Source organism: Oncorhynchus nerka, linkage group LG24, assembly GCF_034236695.1.
Source record: "Oncorhynchus nerka isolate Pitt River linkage group LG24, Oner_Uvic_2.0, whole genome shotgun sequence".
Classification (NCBI taxonomy): Eukaryota; Metazoa; Chordata; class Actinopteri; order Salmoniformes; family Salmonidae; genus Oncorhynchus; species Oncorhynchus nerka.
In genome coordinates, this window is record NC_088419.1 from 13,509,144 (window position 1) to 13,523,063 (window position 13,920).

Consider the following 13,920-nt stretch of genomic DNA (forward strand, 5'->3'; position numbering starts at 1 on the left):
TCTGTGGGTAACTGCGAGCTCATCTCTGCTGTCTGATCTTTATAAAGGGGAACCGAAGGCCAAATTAGGATGTAGCTGGTGGCATGACAAAAAAAAGAACCCAATTTTAACTGAGAAGTGCCTTGGGGGCAGTTTCCAAGACCTTTAGCTGTTAGTATCCATTTTAGGGAAAGTGACATGTCTCTGCTTATCTCCTGCTTTCACCCTCCTTGAAATACATTCCACACAGCTCTGCCTAATAGACTTACCCTGAATGTTTACTGTAGCTCTTTAGTATTGGGTGTCCATTCATATTTGTTTTTATGAACCGTATTATACAAGAGAAGTACACACAATTGGACAATTTTGAGAGATCATAACTGACAGTAGATATTGCTGTGTTCAGCTGAATAGTCGTGACATGGTGGTTTGGCTGAATTGGTTCCTTATCTGCGGTCGGCTGCTTGCCACGGTCCCTATCTAAGAGATGACATAGACACCTCTCACAGCTCTCACAAAACAAGCTGTCTCGGCTCATCTCCACTCAACAATGCCCTTCAAATAGCACAGCACACAAAGGCACTCTGGCCTTTTTAGTGGGGTGTTTCACTGATTCAGGTCTGCACATAAGTCGTATATGGATTCTCAAAATGTGTAGAGGTTATTTTGTTACATTATACTGTATATGGCTGTCTGGTAGTTACAATTACATGGTAAAAGGTAATTGTATCATAACAACCAAATTATTGATATTTTGTTTGTTTGTGATGAATTAAAGGCCCAGTGCAGTCAAAAACTTGATTGTTCTATGTTTTATTTCCACTCTATGAGGTTGGAATAATAGTGATATTGTGAAAATTATGATAATGCCCTTTTAGTGTAAGAGCTGTTTGAAAAGACAGCGTGAACTTTCAGCCTGTTTTGGTGGGATGGAGTTCTGGCCTGCCTGGTGTCATCAACAGGCGATGAAATAGTTCCCTAACCTCTCTGCCAATAACAGCTAGTTTTCCCCTCCCCACTCAGACCACTCCCAGACAGTCATAGCAAAACTCTTGCTTAAGAAATTGCTCTTTGCTAAGAAGATATTTTTATTCATTTCTAACCATTTTAATTTAAAACGGGTACTTAATTGTTACACAGAAAGGATTTAATATTCAGATAAGAATGGCTACATTGGACCTTTAAAACAAGCATCATTACACAGGACTTGGTACAGCCACAAATGATGTTTAGGTCTTTAAAAAATATTTTTTGTCTTTTTCTTTACAGATGTCACATTTTAGATGACGATACATACCACTGCCTCTCTAAAACAACTATGCTAAAGTGTATGTATTTTGAAAAGTAATGGGATTGAACAACACTGAACAAAAATATATACATGCAACATGTAAAGTGTTGGTCCCATGTTTCAAGGGCTGAAATAAAAAAATCCTAGAAATGTTCCATACGCACAAAAAGCTGATTTCTCTCAAATGTTGTGCACAAACTTGTTTACATTCCTGTTAGTGAGCATTTATTCTTTGCCAAGATAATCCATCCACTTGACAGGTGTGGCATATCAAGAAGCTGAACATCATGATCATTACACAGGTGCACCTTGTGCTGGGGATAATAAAAGGCCACTCTAAAATGTGCAGTTTTGTCACACAAATACAATGCCACAGATGTCTCAAGTTTGGAGGTAGCGTGCAATTGGCATGCTGACTACAGGAATGTCCACCAGAGCTGTTTCCAGAGAATTTAATGTTAATTTCTCTACCATAAGTCTCCTCCAATTTCGTTTTAGAGAATTTGTCAGTACGTCCAATCGGCCTCACAGATGTATCACCCATTGAGCATGTGTGAGATGCTCTGGATCTACGTGTATTACAGACAGCGTGTTCCAGGTCCAACCTACTGGCAATTCTGATCCAAGCCCCTACCTTTTTCTTAAGGTATCTGTGACCAACAGATGCATGTCTGTATTCCTAGTCATGTGAAATCCTAATGAATGTATTTCCATTAACTGATTTCCTTATATGAACTGTAACTTAGTAAAGTCATTGAAATTCTTGCATGTTGCGTTTATATCTTTCTTCAGTATATGCGTATACTCCACAATTCTGAACATAGATGTTTACTATATAAACCACAACTCTGAACATAGATGTTTACTATATAATCCACAACTCTGAACAGATTAACCCTATATTCTTGCTGCCACAATTGGAGTTGAGCTATGTTGCTATGCCTAATTATAGAAACTGAGAACATGCATTGCCTTAAATTCTCAATGACTCTTGAAGAGTATGTTGATAAGAAGGCCTATCATCACAAAGTGCCCCACTAGCCTGCCATGTGTCACTCCAGCACACTTTCAAGCACTCTCCGTCCTTAATTCCGAGATAAGTTTTACAGAGCGTCACACACAGGGCTTTTGAAACCGCTTCGCTATAGCATTTCTCTTCTTAAGACTGCATGAAGAAGTCCTGTGCATTTGATATAATCTAAATGTCCATGTAGAGCCTAAATTCATATTTCACAGTTGAATTGATTCAAATGAAATTATGATTTTTCAGGACATGGACAAACTGTTCCACTGTTTTCCACTGTTTCTGACTTTAGAAAACGTTGAACAACTTCTATTCTTTAGTGGCTGTCAGGGACATAAAAAAAGCATTGCCTGCCATTTGCCAGATCTATTAACAGCAGTGTAGGTATGTAAAATTCCTGGTAATTTACCCAAGTTATTTAGGATTTTTTTTTTTTAATGATTGTAATTTAAAGGTAATTTTGGAAATCTAAATGTATTCATATTTTCTTCATATCTGTTTCCACGATGTCCATCCGTTTCTAGGAGATAGGCCATGTGGTTCAGGAGAAAATAACCTAATCATGTAAAACATGTCTAATGAACGATGATGTCATTTCCAATTATCTCTGCAACTCTTCCATTTACCTTTTTTCACAACTGCCACCAATACCCCCAAAACATTTACAACAAAGATATATTGGCATTGTAAAGTAAATAAAACCCCAAAATATAAAGGATATTGCATGCTAAAACCCTCATTAAAGAGTGTTCACAGTGTTCACTAAGTTGATAGGTTACAGTGAGGGGAAAAAAAGTATTTGATCCCCTGCTGATTTTGTACATTTGCCCACTGACAAAGAAATGATCATTCTCCAAGTTGAACATTCTTAAAATGAGGGGGAAAAAACATGGCTGTGTTAAAAGTGCTACGAAAAGCTGCAGTGCCAGCTTAACTGCTCTAACACAATCACGTGTTACATTACTGTGTTCCAGTTCTGTGCTGTATACAACAACTGACATGCTATTTCATTTGTAATTACGGAAACTATTGTTAAGGAAACATATTGAATATCTTTATCTGTATCCATCTATTTGATTTATTCACCCAATTTGTCATGCTTTTATAAGTGATGAAAATCTTTTCGAAATGACCGAAAAGGGTTTTCATTGCAAACGTCATCGCACATTATGTAGGTGAAAACTGAGTCACGCTGAAATTCACAGGGTTGTTTGCTACCGGAAACTTGGTTTGTCATCCTTTTTTTTCAACAAGATTTCCATATTTCTTACTCATTAAAAACAAGGCAGGTTCACACAGATCCCCCTGGGAAGCCTTTCAGTCACTTATTTTACATTGGTATAGTGTGTGTTGTAGAAATGACCGCAATTATTTAAACTGTGAAACACTTTGTCACTCATACCATCATTTTGTGCTTTTCATCACATTAAAAGATGCCATGATAAGGTGTAATGACGGTCACAGAAAGCTCGGTCACAAAACACATGATACATTTTTTTTCAAAATTAAAGAAATCCTGGGTATCCTGTGAATAGTTAGGACATCGATGATCTCACCTGAATGGCAATGACTTGTATACGTATTTGATCATTTAACAGAGGCTCTTATGCAGATTCAACAGCATACTTATATCATCTTGTAGGCCTATAAACTGTATTTAAATCATAATCAATATGATATTTGCAACAAAAGTACAGCATTTGTTCACAGATATTTATTTTAAAAAATGTAAAGAAGTACCTTCATAGGTTTTGTCCTTTACCAGTACTTACCAAGTACTTACGTGCAAAGTGAAGTCACATTTTTGAAGTGTATGAAAAATATAAACTCCTGTACAGGGTCAGATACAGAACATTCTGAGAAGGACAAAAATGCATGTGAAAATGGGTGTTGACATAAGAAAGCTACAGTACATAGATATCCAGTGTTGGCAAACAGTACAGTAGCCTAGTCAGCTAACAGGGGTACATCAGTAGGCTAGTCAGCTAACAGGGGTACATCAGTAGCCTAGTCAGCTAACAGGGGTACATCAGTAGGCTAGTCAGCAAACAGGGGTACATCAGTAGCCTAGTCAGCTAACAGGGGTACATCAGTAGGCTAGTCAGCTAACAGGGGTACATCAGTAGGCTAGTCAGCTAACAGGGGTACATCAGTAGGCTAGTCAGCTAACAGGGGTACATCAGTAGGCTAGTCAGCTAACAGGGGTACATCAGTAGCCTAGTCAGCTAACAGGGGTACATCAGTAGCCTAGTCAGCTAACAGGGGTACACCAGTAGGCTAGTTAGCTAACAGGGGTACATCAGTAGGCTAGTCAGCTAACAGGGGTACATCAGTGGCCTAGTCAGCTAACATGGGTACATCAGTAGGCTAGTCAGCTAACAGGGGTACATCAGTAGGCTAGTCAGCTAACAGGGGTACATCAGTAGGCTAGTCAGCTAACAGGGGTACATCAGTAGGCTAGTCAGCTAACAGGGGTACATCAGTTAGTCAGCTAACAGGGGTACATCAGTAGGCTAGTCAGCTAACAGGGGTACATCAGTAGGCTAGTCAGCTAACAGGGGTACATCAGTAGCCTAGTCAGCTAACAGGGGTACATCAGTAGCCTAGTCAGCTAACAGGGGTACACCAGTAGAATAGTCAGCTAACAGGGGTATATCAGTAGGCTAGTCAGCTAACAGGGGTACATCAGTAGCCTAGTCAGCTAACAGGGGTACATCAGTAGGCTAGTCAGCTAACAGGGGTACATCAGTAGGCTAGTCAGCTAACAGGGGTACATCAGTAGCCTAGTCAGCTAACAGGGGTACATCAGTAGCCTAGTCAGCTAACAGGGGTACATCAGTAGCCTAGTCAGCTAACAGGGGTACATCAGTAGGCTAGTCAGCTAACAGGGGTACATCAGTAGGCTAGTCAGCTAACAGGGGTACATCAGTAGGCTAGTCAGCTAACAGGGGTACATCAGTAGGCTAGTCAGCTAACGGGTATATCAGTAGGCTAGTCAGCTAACAGGGGTACATCAGTAGGCTAGTCAGCTAACAGGGGTACATCAGTAGCCTAGTCAGCTAACAGGGGTACATCAGTAGGCTAGTCAGCTAACAGGGGTACATCAGTAGCCTATTCAGCTAACAGGGGTACATCAGTAGGCTAGTCAGCTAACAGGGGTACATCAGTAGCCTAGTCAGCTAACAGGGGTACATCAGTAGCCTAGTCAGCTAACAGGGGTACACCAGTAGAATAGCCAGCTAACAGGGGTACATCAGTAGCCTAGTCAGCTAACAGGGGTACACCAGTAGGCTAGTTAGCTAACAGGGGTACATCAGTAGGCTAGTCAGCTAACAGGGGTACATCAGTGGCCTAGTCAGCTAACATGGGTACATCAGTAGGCTAGTCAGCTAACAGGGGTACAGTAGGGGTACATCAGTAGGCTAGTCAGCTAACAGGGGTACATCAGTAGGCTAGTCAGCTAACAGGGGTACATCAGTAGCCTAGTCAGCTAACAGGGGTAGGCTAGTTAGCTAACAGGGGTACCTCAGTAGGCTAGTCAGCTAACAGGGGTACATCAGTGGCCTAGTCAGCTAACATGGGTACATCAGTAGGCTAGTCAGCTAACAGGGGTACATCAGTAGCCTAGTCAGCTAACAGGGGTACACCAGTAGGCTAGTTAGCTAACAGGGGTACATCAGTAGGCTAGTCAGCTAACAGGGGTACATCAGTGGCCTAGTCAGCTAACATGGGTACATCAGTAGGCTAGTCAGCTAACAGGGGTACATCAGTAGGCTAGTCAGCTAACAGGGGTACATCAGTAGGCTAGTCAGCTAACAGGGGTACATCAGTAGGCTAGTCAGCTAACAGGGGTACATCAGTAGCCTAGTCAGCTAACAGGGGTACATCAGTAGGCTAGTCAGCTAACAGGGGTACATCAGTAGGCTAGTCAGCTAACAGGGGTACATCAGTAGCCTAGTCAGCTAACAGGGGTACATCAGTAGCCTAGTCAGCTAACAGGGGTACACCAGTAGAATAGCCAGCTAACAGGGGTACATCAGTAGGCTAGTCAGCAAACAGGGGTACATCAGTAGCAGTCAGCTAACAGGGGTACATCAGTAGGCTAGTCAGCTAACAGGGGTACATCAGTAGGCTAGTCAGCTAACAGGGGTACATCAGTAGGCTAGTCAGCTAACAGGGGTACATCAGTAGGCTAGTCAGCTAACAGGGGTACATCAGTAGCCTAGTCAGCTAACAGGGGTACATCAGTAGCCTAGTCAGCTAACAGGGGTACACCAGTAGGCTAGTTAGCTAACAGGGGTACATCAGTAGGCTAGTCAGCTAACAGGGGGTACATCAGTGGCCTAGTCAGCTAACATGGGTACATCAGTAGGCTAGTCAGCTAACAGGGGTACATCAGTAGGCTAGTCAGCTAACAGGGGTACATCAGTAGGCTAAGCTAACAGGGGTACATCAGTAGGCTAGTCAGCTAACAGGGGTCATCAGTAGCCTAGTCAGCTAACAGGGGTACATCAGTAGGCTAGTCAGCTAACAGGGGTACATCAGTAGGCTAGTCAGCTAACAGGGGTACATCAGTAGCCTAGTCACTAACAGGGGTACATCAGTAGCCTAGTCAGCTAACAGGGGTACACCAGTAGAATAGCCAGCTAACAGGGGTACATCAGTAGGCTAGTCAGCTAACAGGGGTACAGTAGCCTAGTCAGCTAACAGGGGTACATCAGTAGGCTAGTCAGCTAACAGGGGTACATCAGTAGGCTAGTCAGCTAACAGGGGTACATCAGTAGCCTAGTCAGCTAACAGGTACATCAGTAGCCTAGTCAGCTAACAGGGGTACATCAGTAGCCTAGTCAGCTAACAGGGTACATCAGTAGGCTAGTCAGCTAACAGGGGTACATCAGTAGGCTAGTCAGCTAACAGGGGTACATCAGTAGGCTAGTCAGCTAACAGGGGTACATCAGTAGGCTAGTCAGCTAACGGGTATATCAGTAGGCTAGTCAGCTAACAGGGGTACATCAGTAGGCTATCAGCTAACAGGGGTACATCAGTAGCCTAGTCAGCTAACAGGGGTACATCAGTAGCCTAGTCAGCTAACAGGGGTACATCAGTAGGCTAGTCAGCTAACAGGGGTACATCAGTAGGCTAGTCAGCTAACAGGGTACATCAAGCCTAGCTAACAGGGTACATCAGTAGGCTAGTCAGCTAACAGGGTACATCAGTAGCCTAGTCAGCTAACAGGGGTACATCAGTAGCCTAGTCAGCTAACAGGGTACACCAGTAGAATAGCCAGCTAACAGGGGTACATCAGTAGCCTAGTCAGCTAGGGGTACACCAGTAGGCTAGTTAGCTAACAGGGGTACATCAGTAGGCTAGTCAGCTAACAGGGGTACATCAGTGGCCTAGTCAGCTAACATGGGTACATCAGTAGGCTAGTCAGCTAACAGGGGTACATCAGTAGGCTAGTCAGCTAACAGGGGTACATCAGTAGGCTAGTCAGCTAACGGGTATATCAGTAGGCTAGTCAGCTAACAGGGGTACATCAGTAGGCTAGTCAGCTAACAGGGGTACATCAGTAGCCTAGTCAGCTAACAGGGGTACATCAGTAGCCTAGTCAGCTAACAGGGGTACATTAGTAGGCTAGTCAGCTAACAGGGGTACATCAGTAGCCTAGTCAGCTAACAGGGGTACACCAGTAGAATAGCCAGCTAACAGGGGTACATCAGTAGGCTAGTCAGCTAACAGGGGTACATCAGTAGCCTAGTCAGCTAACAGGGGTACACCAGTAGGCTAGTTAGCTAACAGGGGTACATCAGTAGGCTAGTCAGCTAACAGGGGTACATCAGTGGCCTAGTCAGCTAACATGGGTACATCAGTAGGCTAGTCAGCTAACAGGGGTACATCAGTAGGCTAGTCAGCTAACAGGGGTACATCAGTAGGCTAGTCAGCTAACAGGGGTACATCAGTAGGCTAGTCAGCTAACAGGGGTACATCAGTAGCCTAGTCAGCTAACAGGGGTACATCAGTAGGCTAGTCAGCTAACAGGGGTACATCAGTAGGCTAGTCAGCTAACAGGGGTACATCAGTAGCCTAGTCAGCTAACAGGGGTACATCAGTAGCCTAGTCAGCTAACAGGGGTACACCAGTAGAATAGCCAGCTAACAGGGGTACATCAGTAGGCTAGTCAGCAAACAGGGGTACATCAGTAGCCTAGTCAGCTAACAGGGGTACATCAGTAGGCTAGTCAGCTAACAGGGGTACATCAGTAGGCTAGTCAGCTAACAGGGGTACATCAGTAGGCTAGTCAGCTAACAGGGGTACATCAGTAGGCTAGTCAGCTAACAGGGGTACATCAGTAGCCTAGTCAGCTAACAGGGGTACATCAGTAGCCTAGTCAGCTAACAGGGGTACACCAGGGTTAGCTAACAGGGGTACATCAGTAGGCTAGTCAGCTAACAGGGGTACATCAGTGGCCTAGTCAGCTAACATGGGTACATCAGTAGGCTAGTCAGCTAACAGGGGTACATCAGTAGGCTAGTCAGCTAACAGGGGTAATCAGTAGGCTAGTCAGCTAACAGGGGTACATCAGTAGGCTAGTCAGCTAACAGGGGTACATCAGTAGCCTAGTCAGCTAACAGGGTACATCAGTAGGCTAGTCAGCTAACAGGGGTACATCAGTAGGCTAGTCAGCTAACAGGGGTACATCAGTAGCCTAGTCAGCTAACAGGGGTACATCAGTAGCCTAGTCAGCTAACAGGGGTACACCAGTAGAATAGCCAGCTAACAGGGGTACATCAGTAGGCTAGTCAGCTAACAGGGGTACATCAGTAGCCTAGTCAGCTAACAGGGGTACATCAGTGGCTAGTCAGCTAACAGGGGTACATCAGTAGGCTAGTCAGCTAACAGGGGTACATCAGAGTCAGCTAACAGGGGTACATCAGTAGCCTAGTCAGCTAACAGGGGTACATCAGTAGCCTAGTCAGCTAACAGGGGTACATCAGTAGGCTAGTCAGCTAACAGGGGTACATCAGTAGGCTAGTCAGCTAACAGGGGTACATCAGTAGGCTAGTCAGCTAACAGGGGTACATCAGTAGGCTAGTCAGCTAACGGGTATATCAGTAGGCTCAGCTAACAGGGGTACATCAGTAGGCTAGTCAGCTAACAGGGGTACATCAGTAGCCTAGTCAGCTGGGGTACATCAGTAGCCTAGTCAGCTAACAGGGGTACATCAGTAGGCTAGTCAGCTAACAGGGGTACATCAGTAGGCTAGTCAGCTAACAGGGGTACATCAGTAGCCTATTCAGCTAACAGGGGTACATCAGTAGGCTAGTCAGCTAACAGGGGTACATCAGTAGCCTAGTCAGCTAACAGGGGTACATCAGTAGCCTAGTCAGCTAACAGGGGTACACCAGTAGAATAGCCAGCTAACAGGGGTACATCAGTAGCCTAGTCAGCTAACAGGGGTACATCAGTAGGCTAGTCAGCTAACAGGGGTAAATCAGTAGGCTAGTCAGCTAACAGGGGTACATCAGTGGCCTAGTCAGCTAACAGGGGTACATCAGTAGGCTAGTCAGCTAACAGGGGTACATCAGTAGGCTAGTCAGCTAACAGGGGTACATCAGTAGGCTAGTCAGCTAACAGGGGTACATCAGTAGGCTAGTTAGCTAACAGGGGTACATCAGAAGGCTAGTCAGCTAACAGGGGTACAGCAGTAGGCTACAAAACAATCCGGTCTTGAGATTTTGAACTACCTCATGTCCGCATTTTATTTCTTTTCAATATATTGCATGCCTATTTTGTCAAAAACATGTTTAACCAAAGTATGGCGGATCCCTTTTTATACTTTAAATACAGGTGACCGGTTCTGATTAAAATAGTGTTTTCCCAGGTATACCTGTCCCACAATAGAACATTGACTATACTCAGTATAGTCTTACTCTTTACTATACTACTCACATTCATATCTGCAATATCCCGAAATACTTTATCCATTTAGAAATTCTATAAAAACATGTTTCTCCAGCAATACCAAAACAAAGCTTCTGCTTGGGACAACTTTATAGATCATCCCCTGATCAAGTCCAGGGGTACCACTATGTGATCTGGTAGAAAGGGTCTGGTCATTCATTTGTTTTACAGAACGAATTACCAAACAAGTATAGTACCAAAGTCAGTCGTAATTGTTACATTTCAAAGTCAGTCGGACAAATTGGACAGCGATGGTGGAGATGATCAGTACAGAAGGTTCAGGTCACTGCAATTCTGCATTGGGGCTTGTTGCACTTTTTTGCATAGAATTAATTAACAAATCCTTAAACTCAGATATCCAATTCCATCCTGCCCTACACTGCCCAACAAGGGAGCAAGGACGCTCCTGTGGATCTGAAGGGATTCCAGAGAAAAGGAGCAGATAAAAAGGGACAAGATAAAGAGAGAGAGGCGTTTCTGATCGACTCCATATCTATCCATCCACACACCAAGTGACAGTAAATCCACTTCCTGTAATGGGCATTGAGACTCAATACAAATGCGGTGGATGGAGCGAAAGTTCGCCTGTTAACCCAGGGTCAGACGTCAGGGGATCAGCCCATTCTTCGGCCACCATGGATCCTGTGTGTTTGGGCGAGTCAGCAGCGGGACATGCGTTTACGGTATCGTTCCACTAGGGGCACCAGGCACTGCCGCGAGCCACACTGCAGCAGGAAGGGGTGCTCCAGCAGGTCGCTAGCGGTAGCCCGCTCCTGGGGGTCCCGTGTTAGCATACGATCCAGGAAGTCCTTCAACACAGGGGAGATCTACAGAGAGAGAGATGGGGTGTGAGTAGTGTGTTAGTGTGAGTGTGTGTGTGTGGTATGTATCTATATCTATTTCACCTTCTGTGTGTTCCTGACTGTGGGTGGCGGCTCGTCCCTCAGTTTCTTCATAGCTGCCACTGGTGTGTCGCTGAAGTATGGAGGCTCTCCATCCACCATCTCTACCACCATGATACCCAGGGACCACACATCCACCTGCCAGACATCAGAGACATTTACAATAATTAACACACACAGAGCCTCACGTACCCTCTAACAGCATATCCAGAGACCTTCCATCCACCTGACTGACACAGGAACATAAACACACACCAGTGGAGGCTCCTCAGAGGAGGAAGGGGAGGACCATCCTCCTCAGTTAATTTAATAAAAATAAAAATGGTAAAACGTTTAAAAAGTAATCATTTTTTGATAAAACTATACTAAATATGATCAAGTCTTCAAATGATTGATACAGTTATTATATTTTGCAAAGAAGGTCTACAGTAGTCTCAACAGCACTCTGTAGAGTAGCACCATGGTGTAGCCAGAGGACATCTAGCATCTGTCCTCCTCTGGGTATATTGACTTCAATACAAAACCTAGGAGACTCATGGTTCTCATGTGGTGGGTAGTTGACTCAGAGAGAGAAAGACAATAGTTGAACCATTTTGAACAAATTAATTTCTTCCAAAATGAAGGAGATGCAAGAGAGAAATATATATATAGAAACAGATTGAAACTGAAAAAAAGACACTTTCTTAGCTAGCAAATGCAGATAGCTAGTGTAGCTGACTGAAACACCCTGCTCAAACACAGGGATGCTATGTTAGCTATCTGGCTATGACTAGTCAACACAACACTGGAACTCTTCCAAGTCAAGTTAAGCTTTTGGTTTTATTAATCTATTGCCACCGTGGCCCACCGGTGTAACTGCTAAACTGCTTACTGACTGTACACTGTAAGGTTACTGCAGGATTGTAGTGGGTTTACTAACGCATTAGTTCTATTAGCTATGCTGATTATGACGTTACTTTATCTAATATGGTGACAACGATGTAGGCTGTGTGTAGCGGTTTGGCTTGGAAAGTTTTTTTTTGTTGCCTGGTCACATATAGCTGATGTGTTGTGCATTGAAGTCCTCAAGCGAAGGGGAGCGGTGAGAGGTGACCGCATGGATGCGAGAAGGAATACAAAGTGGCTGTGTTTACGAGTGGTCAGGGGTGTATTCATTCCGCGGATTCTGTTGAAAAACGTTTCTTAAACGGAAACAAATGGAACAAAACGGGGATAAACATACTTGAATTTGTCCAATAGAAACTCTCGTTTGCGACTGTTGGACTAATGATTACATCCTATATCAGCTAGATGCGTCTCTCGACCTGTGTGCAACTGCGTTGTAAACTTTAATTCATAGGCTATGTTGAAGCAACCTCATGATGGCTACAGGGAACATTAGAGTATCATGTAGTAGCCTAAACCTATCGATGTTTCATTGAACTGGGTTAATGGAATGTGAATGACAGTCATCCAATATGCTGTAATAGGCAATGCTCATGAAAAAAAAAATCCTCCTCACTCATTTTAAACGGCACTCATCGCCACTGACACGCACACCCATAGAAACGGCATGTTCATCCATGTCATATCCTGTACAAGCATTCATTGAACATCACACACATTCAGTGACAGTACACACACTGTCTTTCTCTCACATCAAACACACACTTAAGGATAGACCCCAAGCATACTTCCAAAGTTGTGCAAAATGGCGTAAGGACCACAATGTCAAGGTATTGGAGTGGCCATCACAAAGCCCTGACCTCAATCCTATAGAACATTTGTGGGCAGAACTGAAAAAGCATGTGTGAGTAAGGAGGCCTACAAACCTGACTCAGTTACACCAGCTCCTTCCTGAGGAATAGGCCAAAATGCACCTAAATTATTGTGAGAAGCTTGTGGAAGGCTACCCGAACTGTTTGACCCAAGTTATACAATTTAAAGGCAATGCTACCAAATACTAATTGCGTGCATGTAAACGTCTGACCCACTGAGAATGTGATGAAAGAAATAAAAGCTGAAAGAAATTTCTCTACTATTATTCTACATTTCACATTCTTAAAATAAGGTGATGATCCTAACTGACCTAAAACAGGGAATTTTTACTTGGATTAAATGTCAGGAATTGTGAAACTGAGTTGAAATGTATTTGGCTAAAATGTGAACTTCCAACTTCAACTGTATATAATCCTTGTTTGTAATCCACTTTCTATTTGACCTGTAATCCATTTAGCTCGTTACCATAACATCCCAGAATGCATTTAGTTCTTCCCACAGTTAACAGCTGTTTCATGCGTATTGTTTAGTTCACTTCTGAATTGACACTGCAGCCTTTGATGTAAAGATACCAAAATGCTTTATACTGTATTGAGCAGATGAGATTGCATGAACACAGCCAATGTTCTTCTCGACAACAGGTTCTGTACTGTAACTCAAACTTTTTTATGGAACTTAGCCAGTGTACATATCTAGCAGAGGTCAGCCATGCCCATGAAACAGTTTACTAAATTGTATTTTCAATTAAGATAATGTTAAGACTAGGCCTAACCTAGGTCTATGAAACTCAACCAGCACTTGCAATCACATTTGTCGTGCTTGATTAACTAGGTGAATCAGTATTTAGCTAGCCTCCAGATTGATTTAGGGTTTCTATTACTGGTTGGGTACTGTCATGATCAAATAAGCTTTTTGCTTGAAAAGGAAATGGTTATTTTGTGGATCTGTTTATACAGGGGTCGCATGAGCATGCAGAGATCTGCATTTTCAAAACATAGACCAAA

The 13,920-nt window shown here is 43.5% G+C and overlaps 1 protein-coding gene across 2 annotated transcripts in view; it reads right to left on the reverse strand.

Moving 5' to 3' along the window:
- Positions 1 to 9,486: 9,486 nt before the first annotated feature.
- Positions 9,487 to 13,920, reverse strand: part of LOC115107540 (serine/threonine-protein kinase PAK 6-like) — a 47,072-nt gene continuing 42,638 nt past the window's right edge. For both annotated transcript variants that reach the window (XM_029630929.2, XM_065008639.1), the window contains exons 9-10: positions 11,162 to 11,296; positions 9,487 to 11,083 (exon numbers count right to left, since the gene is read on the reverse strand). In XM_029630929.2, coding sequence (XP_029486789.1) covers positions 10,916 to 11,083; positions 11,162 to 11,296 — 303 coding nt within the window. In that variant the 3' untranslated portion in view covers positions 9,487 to 10,915. The remainder of the gene's footprint in view (positions 11,084 to 11,161; positions 11,297 to 13,920) is intronic.